The sequence below is a fragment of the Aplidium turbinatum genome, chromosome 10, assembly GCF_918807975.1.
Source record: "Aplidium turbinatum chromosome 10, kaAplTurb1.1, whole genome shotgun sequence".
In the NCBI taxonomy this organism is placed as follows: domain Eukaryota; kingdom Metazoa; phylum Chordata; class Ascidiacea; order Aplousobranchia; family Polyclinidae; genus Aplidium; species Aplidium turbinatum.
The window spans coordinates 7650372-7667397 of NC_137481.1; the positions used below are offsets into that span (position 1 = coordinate 7650372).

Genomic DNA, 17026 nt, shown 5'->3' on the forward strand with positions numbered 1-17026 from the left:
CAGCTTAGCAGATTTGCTCATAATATGGGTTTATGTCCAATTAGGAAAAAAATGCAAAAAAGTCAAAATCATGAAAAGTGGACTTAAGTCAGTCTTGAATTAAAGCGGCGATATGCTTGAAAATATACCTGTTAAAGGCAAAATCATTCATGTTTACATCAATTCAACTGCACGTCACCTTGAATAAATTTAAAAGTTGCTGACATCCGTAAACAGCCCTTGAAAAATAGTTACGGAGAGACGTTTGATTAAGTTTTCGACTTGACATTGCTCCCTTTTCACTACAATATCGCAACTTATCGCTGACCAGCTTTCAAGTTTCAAATAGCTGTAATACGCCCGTTTTCGTGTTGCAGATGAAATAAAAGATGCGCATATTCCACGCCTTTGATCGGGTTTCTATGGCAACGATCGTGTGTGCGCCATGCAGTTTGTGCGATTCCGTTGTTGTGTTGATTATGCCGCGTGTGCCGCAATGCAGTTTGTACCAGCCCTTGTTACATTGGTTAGTGGTTACCTCGAGCCGAGACTTCAAGTTCATTTTCACAGCAAGCGATTCACTGCCACGACAATTCTCTGCAGAGGTTTCGACTGTCGAAAGCGACATCGAGTCTGTTTGCAAGCGCATTAAGCTAAACGCACGCTGCGCCAACGTAGCAAATTATGTTGTTTTTGGGTGCATTCAACATCTGATGACATTGAATCGACGCAAAATGGTAGATTTTGCTATGTCTCAGGCAGCAAAATCAGTCATTTTTACATTGATTCAACGTCTGCAGACGTTACATCATTATTTAACGTCTGCAGACATTAAATCAATGTAAAATGACAGATTTTTTTTGTCTGGGGTGGGATTGTAGCATCGCTACTCGTTCTAGTGATTATTTATCGCGAAGCTGTTGCGGTTTGCATTTAAAAATGTTTTCCTGCTGCCGATCGCTAGTTCATCTATTGTTTTATGTATCAATGCAGCATAAAAGGTTGCTCCCACGCAGAAATGTGCGTGGGAGCCTGGCCCCCACGGCTTAGGCGCCTATAGTTAGGGTTGATCGAAGTTTCTGCAAACATTTTAATAGGGTTAGAGTTGATCAGAGTTTCCGCAAACATTTTAAAATTTCTGGTAATGATCGTAACAGTTTTTGTTTGTTTGCGGAAACTGCAATCAGAGACTTCGGCTTTTTTTGAGTTTTTCTCTCGATTTTTTCAAGGTACGAACTGACGGTATGAATTGTTCATGGTACGAAATAGGTTGCATCGTATGTCACTAAGCTAGGCTTACCATATTTTTGTGACTTCAAAACAGGACGCCTCCAAAGACCAAGCCCACTTAGCTGTAATTTTTTAACTTTACATTTTCCGATATTATTACCGTACATAGGCCTAGCCTATATTTAAAGCCATCCCGGCTGTCTTCATTAACCGTATTGTCATCGAGAGATCATACGCATATTCTCTGTCTAAATATCGGTTTCAGTTCGAAAAATAGAAAGGAATTGACGTTAACGATACAATATAATTCAAATTTAGATTTTTTTCTGTAAAGCAAAAGGAAGAAAGAATAGCCTAATAAAATACCGTAGCCTGCGGTTTTCAAGCACCCTCTTGACGTACAGGGCTGACACGTAACACATTGTACCAATTATCCGCTAACAATGACATAACAAATAACATTTTCATCGAAAACAACAAAACAAACAAAATCACGCATTCACCTTCAGCAAGTAGGCTACCGGTGCGCTACACAGCAACAACAGTTTCAACGAGAACATGCTAATAAGTAATGTTCGTGTATTACCGTATGCTGGCCGGCTGAACGCCCAAACTTTTTTTTAACTGGCTCGGACGTTTGGTTGACCTGTCGGGGCGCCGGGACAAGACGTTAAAAAGCGGGGCTGTCCCGCCTAAAACAGGACGTATGGTAAGCTTACAATAAGCAGACCTCTACATTTTGACAATATTGTCTTTTTGGCTATACCCTTAATAGCATCAGGCCATAACAACTCCAATACCGTACTCCATGTAAAATATATTTTCTTGAGTAGCAATTGCAGCAGCACTATATATTGTATTAATCGACAGGTTACTATTAAAAGCAAGTCTTATAATAATGCAACAACACAAGATGTTCTTTGGAAAAGTGGATATGTACGCACATTGTACGGTATGTAGCATAGCGATCGGTACTTTCCCATCCCAAGCCCAGCAATGCAAACCCATATTAATGATTGGAGGCCAATGCAATTTTGGTTTCAAATTTATAATGACCTATAATCCGTCGGACACAGATAATCAATTTGACAAATTTATTGTTTTCTGTCCGAATTTTAGGTCACCTGGCAACTCAGTCACCAGCAAGTCGCCTTTGGTAGCACAAACCAGCTTGTAAATATAAGCGAACATAATAATGGCAGGTAAAACCACATTAAAGTTTTTATCTTCGAATTATTCCCTTGAAGAAAAGCCCAATTTAACTAAAACTCCAAGATGAACTTATATGCCAAACAACTACATTTGCCTTATCTTATTGAGTTGACTTAAGAATCAACAATCAACAACAAATTCCCGCGCTCACTCTGAAGTCACACCGATTGGGTCAAAGAGGTCGGACCGGCGATCTCAATGTAGAGCTGCATGGTAAAGGTAAGAGAGTATAGCCAATTTGATGAGTTCCGTGAACACGTTTAAAAGTAAGCTACACAGCTGATGTCAAGTAGGCTGCAGCATGATAAACTCAAAGTTTATAGAGCAAAAATTGTGTAGAACAGTGAAATCGATGAGCTACCTCTTACGAACAATAAAGGAGTTTAAATGCTTTTGATGTCATTCGTCGGCGACTGACCTTCCAAGGAATATTATTATTATTATTTATTTGCAATCAGACTCAAAGTCCATAGAATTCAAATTTTTAACAGTCATCACACAAAATATCAGACTAACACAACATCAAGCAGGCTACATCAAACAACGTACAAAATACTGAAGCACGCTTGATATCTTTAAGACATAACTTCCCTGGGTATAATTGAATTTCCGCAAGATGATGATGTTGTTTTTTTTGCTAGTTTGATTTATTTGTTTTTTGTCATTGTTTCATGTCGTCAAGTTATAGCCTATCTATTTTGTGAGTCGTGCAAGGCCTGGTGCGTTGCGCTTGAAATGGCTTTGCCCGTGGTAGGATTTCTTTGTAGGGTTTTCTTTGCCTGCCTTGCTTTTTGCTATGAGCTAAACGCATCAAGACGTGTTCCCCTTACGACCATCAGCACTCTTGATAACGCACCATGGCCGATCTTCATAGCAACTGTCCATACAAGTCTTCAATATATCAGCTAAAGTTATGTAGGCTAATAAAGTTATAGCCTATATATGTTTATTTGTTTTGTAACATTTTTTATTTTTTTATTTTCCCTTTAGGCTATATCTTAAATTTTTCTGAAGGTGTTGCGACCGTGCCAAATTTTTTTCAACTCAATAACTTACTTCGATCACAAGCACGTTTTAACGTTCGCGTTTTGTCGCTTCTACCTTTTTCTTGACCTTTGCTATGTTGACGTGTATTGTTTTGATATGATGGTCAGAAATAAAAAAACAACTGAACTGAACTAGGCTTCTGTTGTAGTGAATATAAAATGTAGAATTAAAGTAGTAATAATAGACATCGGACAAGTTATTTTGGCTTGAGAAGGAAGTGTTGGAAAGCATGTCCAAAAGTTTAAACCAGAAAACTTTGGAAATTTTATTTAGAATTACTAGATAAAATTTCTGTTATGAAATGTAGTTCGTGATTTGAAGAACATTGAAAATTAATTATTTTATGAGACAGCTAAAAAGATTTAAAAAAGAAAACCTTTGAGATACAAAACAAACATGTGAGCGGCCTTTTTCTTCCACGCTTTTATTTTTGTAGGCCATGTTTCATACGCATAGCTATCAGCAGCTGCGGAGCTAAAAATAACACGTTTGAAACAAAAACACTAGCCGTCGGAAACCAGAGTTTGCGTTATGATGTCACAGAGATTGATAAGATCAAAGAAGTCCGATCACATCCTTTTGCGAAAAATGCTTTGATCATACATGTTCTGGGTGATCGCTGACAATATTGTGTTGTCTAACACAGAACTAATAAACTTTTTCAAGTTTAACCAAAATTGTAAACAGTTGGTAGGATTGGATCAGTTGTAGGCTACTGTAGGCTAACCTTGCAGTCTATTGTTAGCATATGCACAATCTACACAATCCCAGCACAATACCGCTCATTTACAATAAACTTTTTTTTTAACAAATTGGTTAGGCGTATCAATCGGATAAATAATCATATCAAAACGTCTGACAAGTGACAAATAGGTGGTAGCTTACGACTAACCGATTTCATTTGTAGGCTATTTGAAATTTTTGTTTCTATACAACTAGGTTTTAACTTGTATAGGCTATTATGATTTGTTAATAGATTATTAACCATTCAGACTGAATAATCCGTATAATTTTCTAAATAAACAGATGCTGTCTTGGGTGTTCGATGCTGTTACCACTTCCCATATAGACAATTATATTTTAATCATGAATTATCAATATATCTAATTTTGATACGGTAGCCTACCACAGTATTTGTCACTGTTTTTAATGTATTAACCCTATATGGACATTTGTGACAGATCTGTTACGTTTCAAATTATCGCAATTTATTTTACTGTAAAAGCATTCATAAGTTTTAATTTTGAAGAATTTGATTCTGTGGCATCTAATTATAGTGCTATTTCATTTTGGAAACACTGTGGTCTCGCTTCACTGATTTTTTCGAACACAAAGTTTTTTGAGTGAGGTTCATAACAACAGCAGCTTAGCCTAGATGTTCTCTCGTAAAGTTTTGGATTTTCAGAACACCCAGGTGCGTTGGATTTTTTGTTTTATTTGAAAATAAGACTGTTGGAGTAGTTGATAACAAAATATTTCATAAATGATGTTTATATATGCTACAGCAGGGGTTCCCAACCATTTTACGATCTTGTACCACTTGGACGCTCTGTATTGCCAAGCGTACCGGTACCACTTCTTGCAGAACAACTAATTTGATCGAATCATATTTTTATTCAGAAGAATAATATTGGCGTACTAAAATAAAACTAAAGCACCACAACTAAATTTAATGAGATTTTTGTTTACTGTCCACCAATTGGTTGATGCGTGGTGTAAATTTGCTAACAGCGCATCGAAAGCCATTTCCGGGTGCACCCAGTCGGTTTCGATTTTTTGACTTGATGTTCATCATGACTGAAAATTCCTGCTCACATTTCCACATGGAAGGGACAATCAGTAGCTGTGGAACAGCATGGGAAGCTAGCGTTGAATATGAGAAGCCATAATGAGCCAGAAATTTATTGGTTAACATTCCTTGTAACTGTTATTGAACATTTTATTTCGATCTAGTTTTAGCTTACAACTAGCATTATTCAACGCTATTTGTAGCTTAAGTTATAAAACAGTAGATGATATCTATCAAGAGCAATCATTTGAAGTAATTAACGCCCACTGTCCCACGGCGTTGTACAACTTTTCAAAGCAACTGTGCTCCTTGTTGACAATTGACATGACCTGTATTTTGAAGATTGTAATGTTACGAAACAACAGGAATAGTTACGTTACAATAAGAATATGCTTCGTGGGGGGAAAAAATTGTAAACAAAACCAGATAAACAAAATATAAAGTTGAAATCCAGGTTTTTGTGAAAAAAACAGTTAAGCTACCCGCGTACCACCTGAAAAACCTTTGCGTATCACTAGTGGTACGCGTACCACAGGTTGGGAACCCCTGTGCTACAGTCATCCTAAGTTCAAACGTAACAAATCTGTTGACTTCGTCCATCATGGAACTGTTTTTTTGACCTCAAAAATTTTGTTTTGTTAGATTTGTAATCAATAAAGTTTTATTTTCATAGGTGCAAAATGAATGCATGATCTTTTTATGGAAAAAATCGATATACAAGACCAGTTGGTGGAAAAAGAAAAGATGAATGTTTTGATATTTTGGAGTCTGACACTAAGAATGTTCCAGTAGTGGACCCTTCTACCTTTGTTGATGTGCCAGATGACAGCTTTAGTGATTCAGGTAAGTTTTATACAAATTAACACTATCAGTGAACACGTATTATGGCTGGCCTTCCATATAACCAAGCATTAACTCAGCTTTAGTGGACTTTGTCACAAATGAAACTTACATGTACTGCAAAAAAATCCATTCCATGTTATAATGATAACCAGAGGCCCACACGGCGACGACAGCTAAAAATATAAATCATACCTCTCTACTATCAAACTGATGTGTTCGATATATACTCTGATAGTAAAAAGGACTCTCCACCATGCTCTCTTGAGTAGGGATGGGCAAAATAGAATACCGAATATAGAATAACCGGTTGTGAAGCCTAACCGGTTTCAAAATGCATATGAAATCGGATAATTGAAACCGCTTTAACGTTCGACTTCGTACCGCTCCGTCTGGTCGCAACGAATTCGCTGCAGCGAAAGTAGAATTGTTTATCGATTTAGTGCAATCCGGCATAGGAAAAACGTACGTGTTCGCATTAAAGAGATCTTTCTTGTCAAGCGCTATATTTCTGTGTAACTGCCACATCTGCTTCTTCAGAGAGATGTTTTTCAAGTGCAGGTTAAATTGCCACTAGTGTTGGGCGATATTGAAAAAAACAAAACAATACGATATTTGAAAAAATACTCGATATTTCGATACTTTTCAATATTTTTGTTCTAATTAAGAAAAGAGTTTCTCTGTCTTTGAAATTAGCGTCGGCAAAAAAATCCCGAGGCTACACGAGCGCTTGTAAGGTTAGGGTTAGACATTCCTGCCAGTCGTTATGCTACAGCCATAGATTTGTTCCTTAATCAATACCCTGATGGAGCTCTGCGAAAGAGGCGTGTGGATAGGTATCAAAGCACGAAAGCCGCAAAACGTGGACGTGGAATGTTACGCAATATAACCCGCCGGTAAAATTGAATCGATTTGTGCTGACTCCAACGTTGAATTAACGCAAAATTAACTTACTTTTTCTCCCCGTGAGTTATTTAACGTGAATTACTGTAACAGCGTGCGTAACTATCGCATTGCTCGCTTTATCGCTACTTTTTGTATTTAATTATTACATCTAGGCCTCTAGGGGTGTTCAATTTCGATTTTCGATTTGATTCGATTTCGATTAAGGTGATATTCGAAATTCGTTTTTCGTATCGGACATATTCGAAATTATAGCCGCCCTTTCGGCTGAACGCAGTTGAAACTTGAAAGTAACGCAAATGGCGCGAAATCTGTCTTGTCGCATTTTGCAAGCGAAAAAAGACTTCGACGCATGCGCATCGTCGATCACGTGACCATCAAACGCTTTCGCGGGTCCAACGGCCAGTCCCGCACCAGGGATGCCAGGTTGGCATTTTTAATGCCAAATTTCTCTCAAGAATGAAGATAGCTAGGTTGTGCAATAGCAGAAAGTGTAGGCTGAGCTTTGTCGCAGTTTTATCCATTTTTTACCGAATCCATAGGTGCCTAAGCCGTGAGGGCAGGGCCGTAGCCAGACCGCAGAGCAGGGGGGGCAACTTTTTTTAGGGGGGGCCAATAAAATTTAAATGGGCAAAATCATTATAATTGTAGCTGTTGCTCGAAAATGTTGAGATTTTGTCAAGGGGGGGGGAGAGGCCCCCCTGGCTCCCGGCCTGCGTGGGGGCCAGGCCCCCACGCATATTTCTGTGTGGGGACAACTTTTTATGCTGTATTATATTGATACATAAAACAATAGATAAACTAGCGATCGGCAGCAGGAAAACACTTTTTGAATGCAAATCGCAACAGCTTCGCGATAAATAATCACTAGAACAAGTTGCGATGCTACAATCCAACACCAGACAACAAAATCTGTCATTTTTACATTGATTTAATGTCTGCAGACGTTAAATGTAAAAATGACTGAGTTTGCTGCCTGGGACATAGCAAAAATCTACCATTTTGCGTCGATTCAATGTCATCAGATGTTGAATGCACCCAAAAACAACATAATTTGCTACGTAGACGGAGCGTGCATTTAGCTTTATGCGCTTGCAAACATACTCTATGTCGCTTTCGAGTCGAAACTTCTGCACTCTGCAGTGAAATGTCGCGGCAGTGAAAATGAACTTGAAGTGTTTGGGAACCCAGCGACCTCGGCTCCAGCGGAGCGATCGTTTTCAAAAGCTGGCCTAACCATCACAAAGCTGAGATCCCGACTGACGGGTGACCATGTCGATCAGCTTTTCATAAACACCAACATGGGCCTGGAGCTGTAGACGTTATTTTGTGTTCTTTTTTCGCAAATTTTTATGACTTTTTTTTGCGTTTTCTAGCGAATTTTCATGTCGTTTCTTTCAATAAAATCACATTTTGCAGTGTGGTGAATAGTTGTGATATTCGAAATCGAAAATAAATTGAATTTCGAATATTCAAATAATCGAAATTGAACACCCCTAATTACATCACAACAAATCAAACAGTGCGGTCGTGATGGACTACTCTAGTGTATTTTTCGCTTTTCGTTTTACATGTTTTGGTACAATTTTTTTCGTAATAAACGTTCAAAGCAATTGCCGAGGCAATTTCAACTTTTGCCGTTTGGCCTCGGCAACGTTTTTGTAAGGGTTTGTAGTTATGAGTTAGGGCTGTGATTGTTAAAACATCGAAGGAAATTGAAATAAGAATTGATATTGAAAAGATATCGTATCGAAAATTTTAATTCGATATATCGCCCAACACTAACTGCCACCAAGATGAGATCCTGTTTGACTGGTGAACATTTAAAAAGCCTAAATTTGTTACACTGCAATAAGCAATTTTGTGATGTTCATTGTTTTTGTAAAATCATTAAAATGTGTTGATGGTAAAAACGGTCAATTCTTCTAGAATAGATATCTGTATTCTATATTCGGTTTCAGTATTCTAGAATATTCTAGAATAGCCAATTATTCTATTTTGCCCATCCCTACTCTTGAGCCACATTGAGTTTTGTATTTGTTTGAGAATGTCTCATTTATTTCTCAGTCCCACAATAGGTAATGTTTGTACAATGCATAATTGCATATGTATATATGTCAAATTCATAAATGGAAAATAATAGTGATTCTTGTCATTTAATTTTATACTGCAGCTTTGTGGTATTTTTTCTTACTCTTTTACAACTTGTTATTTTTAGATGAAGGCATAATGGAATCCATCAATCCACCAACAAGGACAACCAAACCACCCTGTTCAATTTGGAGCTGTGTAAGAAAAAGTCCTTCCATGAGAAACACCCCTTCGATGACCACTGTGCGTGAACAAGCTGACCCACATTTCATCACCAGCCAATTACTTCAAACTGTTATATGATGAAGCTATTGTGGAGCAGTCCTATTTGTATTTGGTCCAGTTAGACCCTTCCAAACGTCTCGGAAAAACAGCTAAGAAGTTTGCATATATATTTACAAAGAAAGGGGATTATGCAAAATTTCTGGCTGGACAAGCTGCCTATACTTTTGTTAGAAGTGTGAAGAACACCTTTGCATAGACAGAACAAAACACTGTTTTGAAATTCCACAAAAAATGAACAATTTGGTGCTGTTTGTGTGAAAATAAACTAGTTGCTTGTTACTGTTTATTGTGTGCTTTTGTTGCTAGAGCGCCTGACGTTACAGATCTGCTACGTTTCAAAATTCTGTAGGTAGTGCGAATGTGCCTGACGTAACAGATTTGCTACGTTTGAAAAAAAATTAAAGTACTCGAAAAAAAAAAAATTTAAAATACAACATGTTTTGACTGGACTAAAATGTTTTCAAAAAATAGAAAAAAATTTTTTTTTTTAACTAAACGATAAATTTGTCCATATAGGGTTAATTCGTCCAATTTTGGAATACAATAATTTGATCTGGTTCCCAACATGTAAGTACTGTACTCTGTAGCTGTAGCCTAGTAGAAAATGTTCAAAGGCGTGCAACCAAATTGGTTCCTGGATTAAGGCATTTGTCATATTCTGAGAGATTATAAAAGTTAAACTTGCCTTTGCCTACTCTAGCATTCCGACGTCTTCGCCATGATATTATTCAAGTGTATAAATCTTTAAATGTTTTTATCAATCAATCATTTTATTTTTCGTCATTAACGCGTCCGGGACGAAAAAAATACTAACTACAAAAATCGATATAAACCTACCAGCACGTTAACGAACGGGAAAAGGTGGCAAAACCTTGAAAGGTTTAAAACGTGCCTGAATGAAAAATTATGTAGTAGGCTATATATCAGTAGTTAGCACGTCCACAAAACCCAAAAAAATAAATGAAAAACGGAGAGAAGCACACATGTAGTAACTAATGACAGCCCAATGAAAAGTGTTGTGGATTGAATTTGCCAGTTTCAATATTGATGTGGATGAGCAGTTATAATAATAATAATAGGATGAAGAAAGAAAACCGGACATAAAAGAAACCCATCCTCAGGCAAAAGCCCGTTTCAATGTGGCCTAGGAGAGCAGGTGTTGAGCTCTTTCTATGGTTAGACTGCACATCACACAGTAGCCTAAGACGATTGAGGATTGATATCCAGTTTAAGTTATTGTTTCTTGTCCTGGTGGGTGATCGAATGGATGAGATGATGATGTCATGATGGTGTTCATGATGAAGCTCTCATCCCCTTTTGCGACGTGTCGTGTTGATGATCAGCACAAGCAATCGATATTATTGTTAGGTAAGCCTAATCTTTTGTAAATAATTTTGGATTTCCACTGAAATCTTCACAAGAATGCAAGAAAGCCTTTCTACGTTGTCTTTCTATTCAATCTATTGCGTGTCCGTTTTGCTTAAATGTTGTTTTAGTTTGTGAATAAAAAGTGACTTTGTATCAGTCTTTGTAATTGAAGAAGGAAATTCGTTCCATGTTTTTCGCACCTGTGAATTCTATTGAATGTTGAGTAAGCGTTTTTGAGAAGTATGGAATGTTTAGAGAATCATTATCATGGTTTCTTGTAGACACTAGACAGGCTGTGAACCTCTTTGACATATTTAAAAAGGTTGGTGAAGCAATCTGGTAGTAAATTGTTGTGAAATTTAAACACGAAAACACCAACTTCCAGTTTGAACAATTGCTCAATTGATATCGGGATCTTGCTACAACTATCATTGTTGGGACGGAAAATATGATGAAATTTGTCACAGATTTTTTGAAGTTTTTGTATAAGTCCTTCCCTTCGTTGCCATATTTCCAAGTCGTAATGCAATACCTCAGGTTACTTTCAATTAAAGAATGGTATAAGCAGATCAAATTTGACAAATTAAGGCAGGGTCTAATCTTGGTAATTATGCCAAAATTTCTTCGAAGCTTTTGCAGCAAATGTTGCATGTGTGGTTTCCATGAAAGATTTTCATTCAGAGTCAGGCCAAGAAAACTGATATTTTGTACTCTCTCAATTGGTTGATCATTTATACTTAAGATTTGCTTACACTTATTCGCACGTAAACTGTTAGTATCAAATACCATGTATTTTGTTTTGTTTACATTGAGTGATAATTTATTTGCTACAAGCCATTTGACAACTTCTTGCATTTCTGTATTGGCCGCTTCATGCAATTTATCCACACTCTTACCTGACATCAGAAGATTTGTATCATCCGCAAAAATGATAGAATCAGTACAATTTAAACAATTTGGGAAGTCATTGATATAAATTATGAATAATAGGGGGCCTAAATAGAACCTTGGGGCACACCACACTTTGTCTCTAATGGAGTTGAAACACTACCAGAAATTTCTACTGTCTGAAAACGATTATTTAAGTAGCTTCGAAACCACTGGAGGGGTGTTCCTCTGATACCATAGTGATAAAGTTTTGTCAGAAGTATTTCATGATTTACTGTGTCAAAAGCCTTTGATAAATCTAGAAAGATGCCAAGAGTTGCTTCTTTATTTTCCATTGCTTTGTAGATCTTGTTGGTTAGCAGTGTAGTAGCCTGGTTCGTGGAGTGGTTATGTCTAAAACCAAACTGCTGGGTGTAAAAGAAATTACGCTGATCAAGGAAATAGTATAATCTTGAGTACACGACTTTTTCTAAGATTTTTGAGAAGCAAGACAAAAGACTAACTGGTCTATAGTTACTGCAATTGCTTGGGTCTCCTTTTTTATAGATTGGCACTACTTTACCGATTTTAAATGCTTTTATGAAGTCACCATGTACCAAAGATAAGTTAAAAATATGTGTTAGTACTTTTATTATGCCATCGGGGGTATGCCTTAAAATTTTGCCTGGAATGCCATCAGTACCACAACTTAACTTTGGTTTCAAGGATTTAATAAATTCGTAAATTTCTTCAAAGCTTGCAGGTTTTAAAAATATTGATTTGGGTGATGAATTTGGAAGATACTTGGAAAAATGATCAGCAGAATGGGGAATCTTTTCAAGTAATTTTTCTGCCACAGAAGTAAAATATTCATTAAAGTGATTGCATTTTTGTGAAGTATCATTTACTACCTGACCATTAATGCTAATGGGGTAGTCACTTTTAGTTTTTTTCCTTCCAAGCAAACTATTTATGACACTCCAGGTCTTTTTAAGATCATTTTTGTGCTTATGCAGAAGGGTTTTGAAATAATTTTGTTTCTTAAATTTCAAAAATCTTTCATAAGTATTTCTTTGTTTATTATATGCTGCTTTATTTGTTGGAGTTGGTTTTCTAAGAAATTTTTTATATGCCAATTGTTTAGTTCGATGCATTTCTTTCAATTCATTATCATACCATATGTTATGTTTCTTGTTTTTGTCATTACATACTGGAAAACAAGTTTTGAAAAGAGTATTGTACTTGTCAATAAATATATCATATGCTTGGTTTGCATCAATTTCATAATATATGTCAGAGATATCTAATTGTTGTAACTTTTCTGTAAACATAGCAATGTTTTTATCACATAAATTTCTATGTTCTTGTTGAAAATTACACTGTTTGACTAATCCTAATTGTGAGCATTGTAATACTGGAAGATGGTCTACACATCATATTTTATAATGTAAATTATACTGTATTATTTCAAATGAATTCAAATACCTATGAAAGGCTATGATACAAGAAACCATAACTTAAAATTGTATATTCCACAAACTAATTTAGTGATGCAAACCGCGCGGAAAATTGAACAGACAAAGCCGCGCCGCTTGCCGCGTAAACTTTCAATAAATATCAGATATGAAACTTCAAATTTAAATTGGAAATAAAGTAAACAATATCACACCAAATCAGAAGAATCGGTTTATTTAAATACAGAGCTTTCGCCACACAAGTGTGGCTTCATCAGTATAAACTGCAACAATAATAAAGAATGATATACTATTAAGATGGTTATAAAATTTAATGAAAGTGTTAAAAAAGTAGATAATATAGTAAAAAAATAGAAAAGATCAAATATTATACATAACTATAAGACTTTAGGTCAATACACTGGATAATAAGATGATAATCAACATGTAAAAATTCAAATCTATTAAAATTGTAATTGGAGAGAACTTTTAACTATAAAACTAGTTTCTACGTATTGTAGCTCCTATCATTTGTCTGACTTGTCTGACTTCTAACGATGACATAGCCTACACTATTTATTATCGTGATAGCAAGGAATAAAAACAAACTGAACTGCTAATTCAAAGAATGTTGAGATGCAAACAAACTGAACCGCTAATTTAAACAGAACTAAATTCTAAGAATGTTGAGATGTAGCTAACTGCTCTTGGCTGATGCTGAGCTGCGTCGGAGTCTGCCTCGCTTTCTGACCTAGTCTTATTCTGAAACGATCCCTGTTCCATATCTAGAAAGCTAAAACCTCAATTGCTAAGGTAACAGGGATCAGTTGTCAGTAGATGTTACAGAAAATATATTTCGCACTTATTCAGTGCATCGTCAGTTCTGATAAAGGGCAGTTAAAACCTACAAGTAATGTTTTAAACAACATTACAGTGACGCAATAATGCCAAAACATGAGCGTAAAAAATTGAAAAAGCATAAGCGTAAATATTGAAAAAAATGCTGAATGAAAACTAAACCAAGCCGGCAGTAAAGTAAATTACGTATCAAATATAAATTATAAACTAGAAATGAGAAACTAGAAATGTTGAGATGCAATGACATTGGCATAGCAACGATAGGTTAAAAGTAAAAATGCATTTCAATAATGATGTCATAATGAAAATTTTATATTAGAAATGAATTAAAAATGAACAAGGGAGTAGTAAAGAAAAAACGTATTCAGTTCAGTTCAGTTCAGTTGTTTTTTTATTTCTGACCATCATATCAAAACAATACACATCAACATAGCAAAGGTCAAGAAAAAGGTAGAAGCGACAAAACGCGAACGTTAAAACGTGCTTGTGATCGAGTGAAATGTTTAAATCAATTAGTGAAAGAAAAGAACATCTAAATCTAAAACGAGAGAATTAGGAAAATAGACAAAACAAGAAGGTCTAAATAAGAAGGTATAAAGGTTATCCAGTGTATTGACCTAAAGTCTTATAGTTATGTATAATATTTGATCTTTTCTATTTTTTTACTATATTATCTACTTTTTTAACACTTTCATTAAATTTTATAACCATCTTAATAGTATATCATTCTTTATTATTGTTGCAGTTTATACTGATGAAGCCACACTTGTGTGGCGAAAGCTCTGTATTTAAATAAACCGATTCTTCTGATTTGGTGTGATATTGTTTACTTTATTTAAAATGTTTTGTCACACCGTGCATCCCAGTGGATCATCAGTTGAATTATAGGAAAATTTGATGAAAAGTTTAGGAATGAATTTTTGTTTTGGAATTAAATTGGAAACACAGATCACTTTTTTCCTTTGACAGAAACCAAGACGGAATAGTGCTCTCATTTTACGGGAATTTGTCCCTAAATCGGGACTTTTGACCACTTTTAGGGACAAGTTTAGGGAATTTGATGATTTAGGGATTTTTTGGGGATTTTAGCAGTTTTTTTTTGTTCGCTTAAAAGATGAATAGAAGTTTATTTGTAAAGTTTTCTTCCATATTTGAGTTCATATTAAGCAAAGAGGAAACACGAAATTGCTAAATTGTTTTATTTTATTTTTTGCTATTTGTTTTTGGGGTTTTGTGGCCGTGCTAACTACTGATATATAGCCTACTACATAATTTTTCATTCATTATTATTGTAACTGTCTCCGCCGCCAGTGTAGCCAAATCGTTCGGCATCCGCTGGCTTCGATCAGTCTTTCAACAAGGTTGATAGGATCTCCATTCTGTTTTGTCCTTTGCGATGTTTTGCAATCGATGGAGATGTGGTGTGCTGAGCAGGGATCCCAGGCCAGCTTTTCTGATGTCAGATCTCAGCAGTTGTAATAAATTGGTACGGTGACGTCCGGTTCGGCCTTGGTACTTTTTGCTGCCAATTATTGCAAATTCAAGGGCTTTCTGGGGAGGTGAGTCCTGGTGAAGTCTCAGAATGTGTCCAAACATGTTCCATCTCATGGTGGAGATCTTGCAAGACAATGGTTCACTGTTGCATATTTTGTAGAGATTTTTGTTCGAGATAAGACTGTTTGGCCAAGTATGACCAGTTATGACACGTAAATGTCTTCGATGACAGGCATCCAATCTTTCAAGACTTCCTTTGGTAACAGACAAGCTATTACAGTTGTAGATCATAATTGGGATGCAGTACGCGTTGTACAATCTTAGTCGCAACTGTAATGGGATTCTCGATCTCTTGCTCCATAGTTTTCATTCAGGCACGTTTTAAACCTTTCAAGGTTTTGCCACCTTTTCCCGTTCGTTAACGTGCTGGTAGGTTTATAGCCTATCGATTTTTGTAGTTAGTACGGTATCTTTTTCGTCCCGGACGCGTTAATGACGAAAAATAAAATGATTGATGATTGATTGATTGATAATTATATCCATAATCCAATAGCTTAGTGGACAAGCTCATTACAGGGTATTCCCAGGAAAACAGCATCGAGCTGTTTTTTGTCCGTTACTCCGTTAACTTGAGCTTAAGCAGAGAGATTAAGGTGATTCCGCAGCAGTCTAGCCAGTGTTGCCGATTGGTACTCTGGAGGGGTGCAACTAGGTTGCATCCACTCTGGAGTACCTATACCAAAAAGTAAAAAAATTGGTACTATTTTGGTTGCATTGGTGCCCTAAAAATGATTTGGTACTCTGCATAACATTTGGTACTACTATTTGGTACCATTTTCAATTTTTGGTTTTTATCATTCGTATTGTACTTTTTTGGCAGTTGCTATTTAACCGGCGCCGGTCTTTGAATCTGAAACACTATTTGACCGGTCATGACGTCACTATGTAGGCACTTCTTTCTTTTTCTCTTTCAAAGCAAAAGACGAGAAGAGTGCCTATATATATAAGTTAAAATTCGACAATTATGTTCAACTGATTCGGTGGCGTGTAGGATACATCTTGGGCTGGTGTTCCAGAGGGAATGAGTTCGATACTATGCGGAAGCGTTTTTTTTTTTTTTTTTAATTTTTAACTAAATTTTGACCCGAAGTGACTCAATCGTTAGGCTGCATTTTTGTTGTCAATTTTTAATTTGAGTAGCCTACAGCCCAATTTTTTTATGTCTTTTCAACTATGAGTAATAAAGTTAAAGCTTTTTAATTTTCTTGAATTTCTCTGGATAATTTTCCGTTTGTCATAAGAGGATGTGACCGTGTTTGCCGAACGACGCAAAAATGTAATGGGTCGTTCGGCAAACACGGTCACATCCTCTTATGACAAATGGAAAATTATCCAGAGAATTTCTCAAATTCAAGAAAATTAAAAAACTCTAACTTCATTACTCATAGTTGAAAAGACATAAAAAATTGGGCTGTAGGCTACTCAAATTAAAAATTGACAACAAAAATGCAGCCTAACGATTGAGTCACTTCGGGTCAAAATTTAGTTAAAAATTAAAAAAAAAAAAAAAACGCTTCCGCATAGTATCGAACTCATTCCCTCTGGAACA

At 36.1% G+C, this 17026-nt stretch overlaps 1 protein-coding gene across 1 annotated transcript; it reads left to right on the top strand.

Annotated features, from left to right (window-relative positions):
* The first annotated feature begins 2107 nt into the window (after positions 1-2107).
* Positions 2108-9432, top strand: LOC145778919 (uncharacterized). Its single transcript, XM_082590510.1, has 5 exons — positions 2108-2161; positions 2329-2411; positions 2540-2640; positions 5984-6100; positions 9219-9432. Exons 1-5 carry the CDS (start codon positions 2108-2110, stop codon positions 9392-9394), a joined length of 531 nt encoding a protein of 176 aa, XP_082446636.1. The 3' UTR covers positions 9395-9432.
* The last annotated feature ends 7594 nt before the right edge of the window (positions 9433-17026 follow it).

Coding starts and splice junctions, on each gene's coding strand:
- LOC145778919 (XM_082590510.1), top strand. CDS start 2,108: ATGCAACAACACAAGATGTTCTTTGGAAAAGTGGATATGTACGCACAT. Junction 2,162..2,328: donor ATATGTACGCACATTGTACG/GTATGTAGCATA, acceptor TCCGAATTTTAG/GTCACCTGGCAACTCAGTCA. Junction 2,412..2,539: donor AGCGAACATAATAATGGCAG/GTAAAACCACAT, acceptor AGTTGACTTAAG/AATCAACAATCAACAACAAA.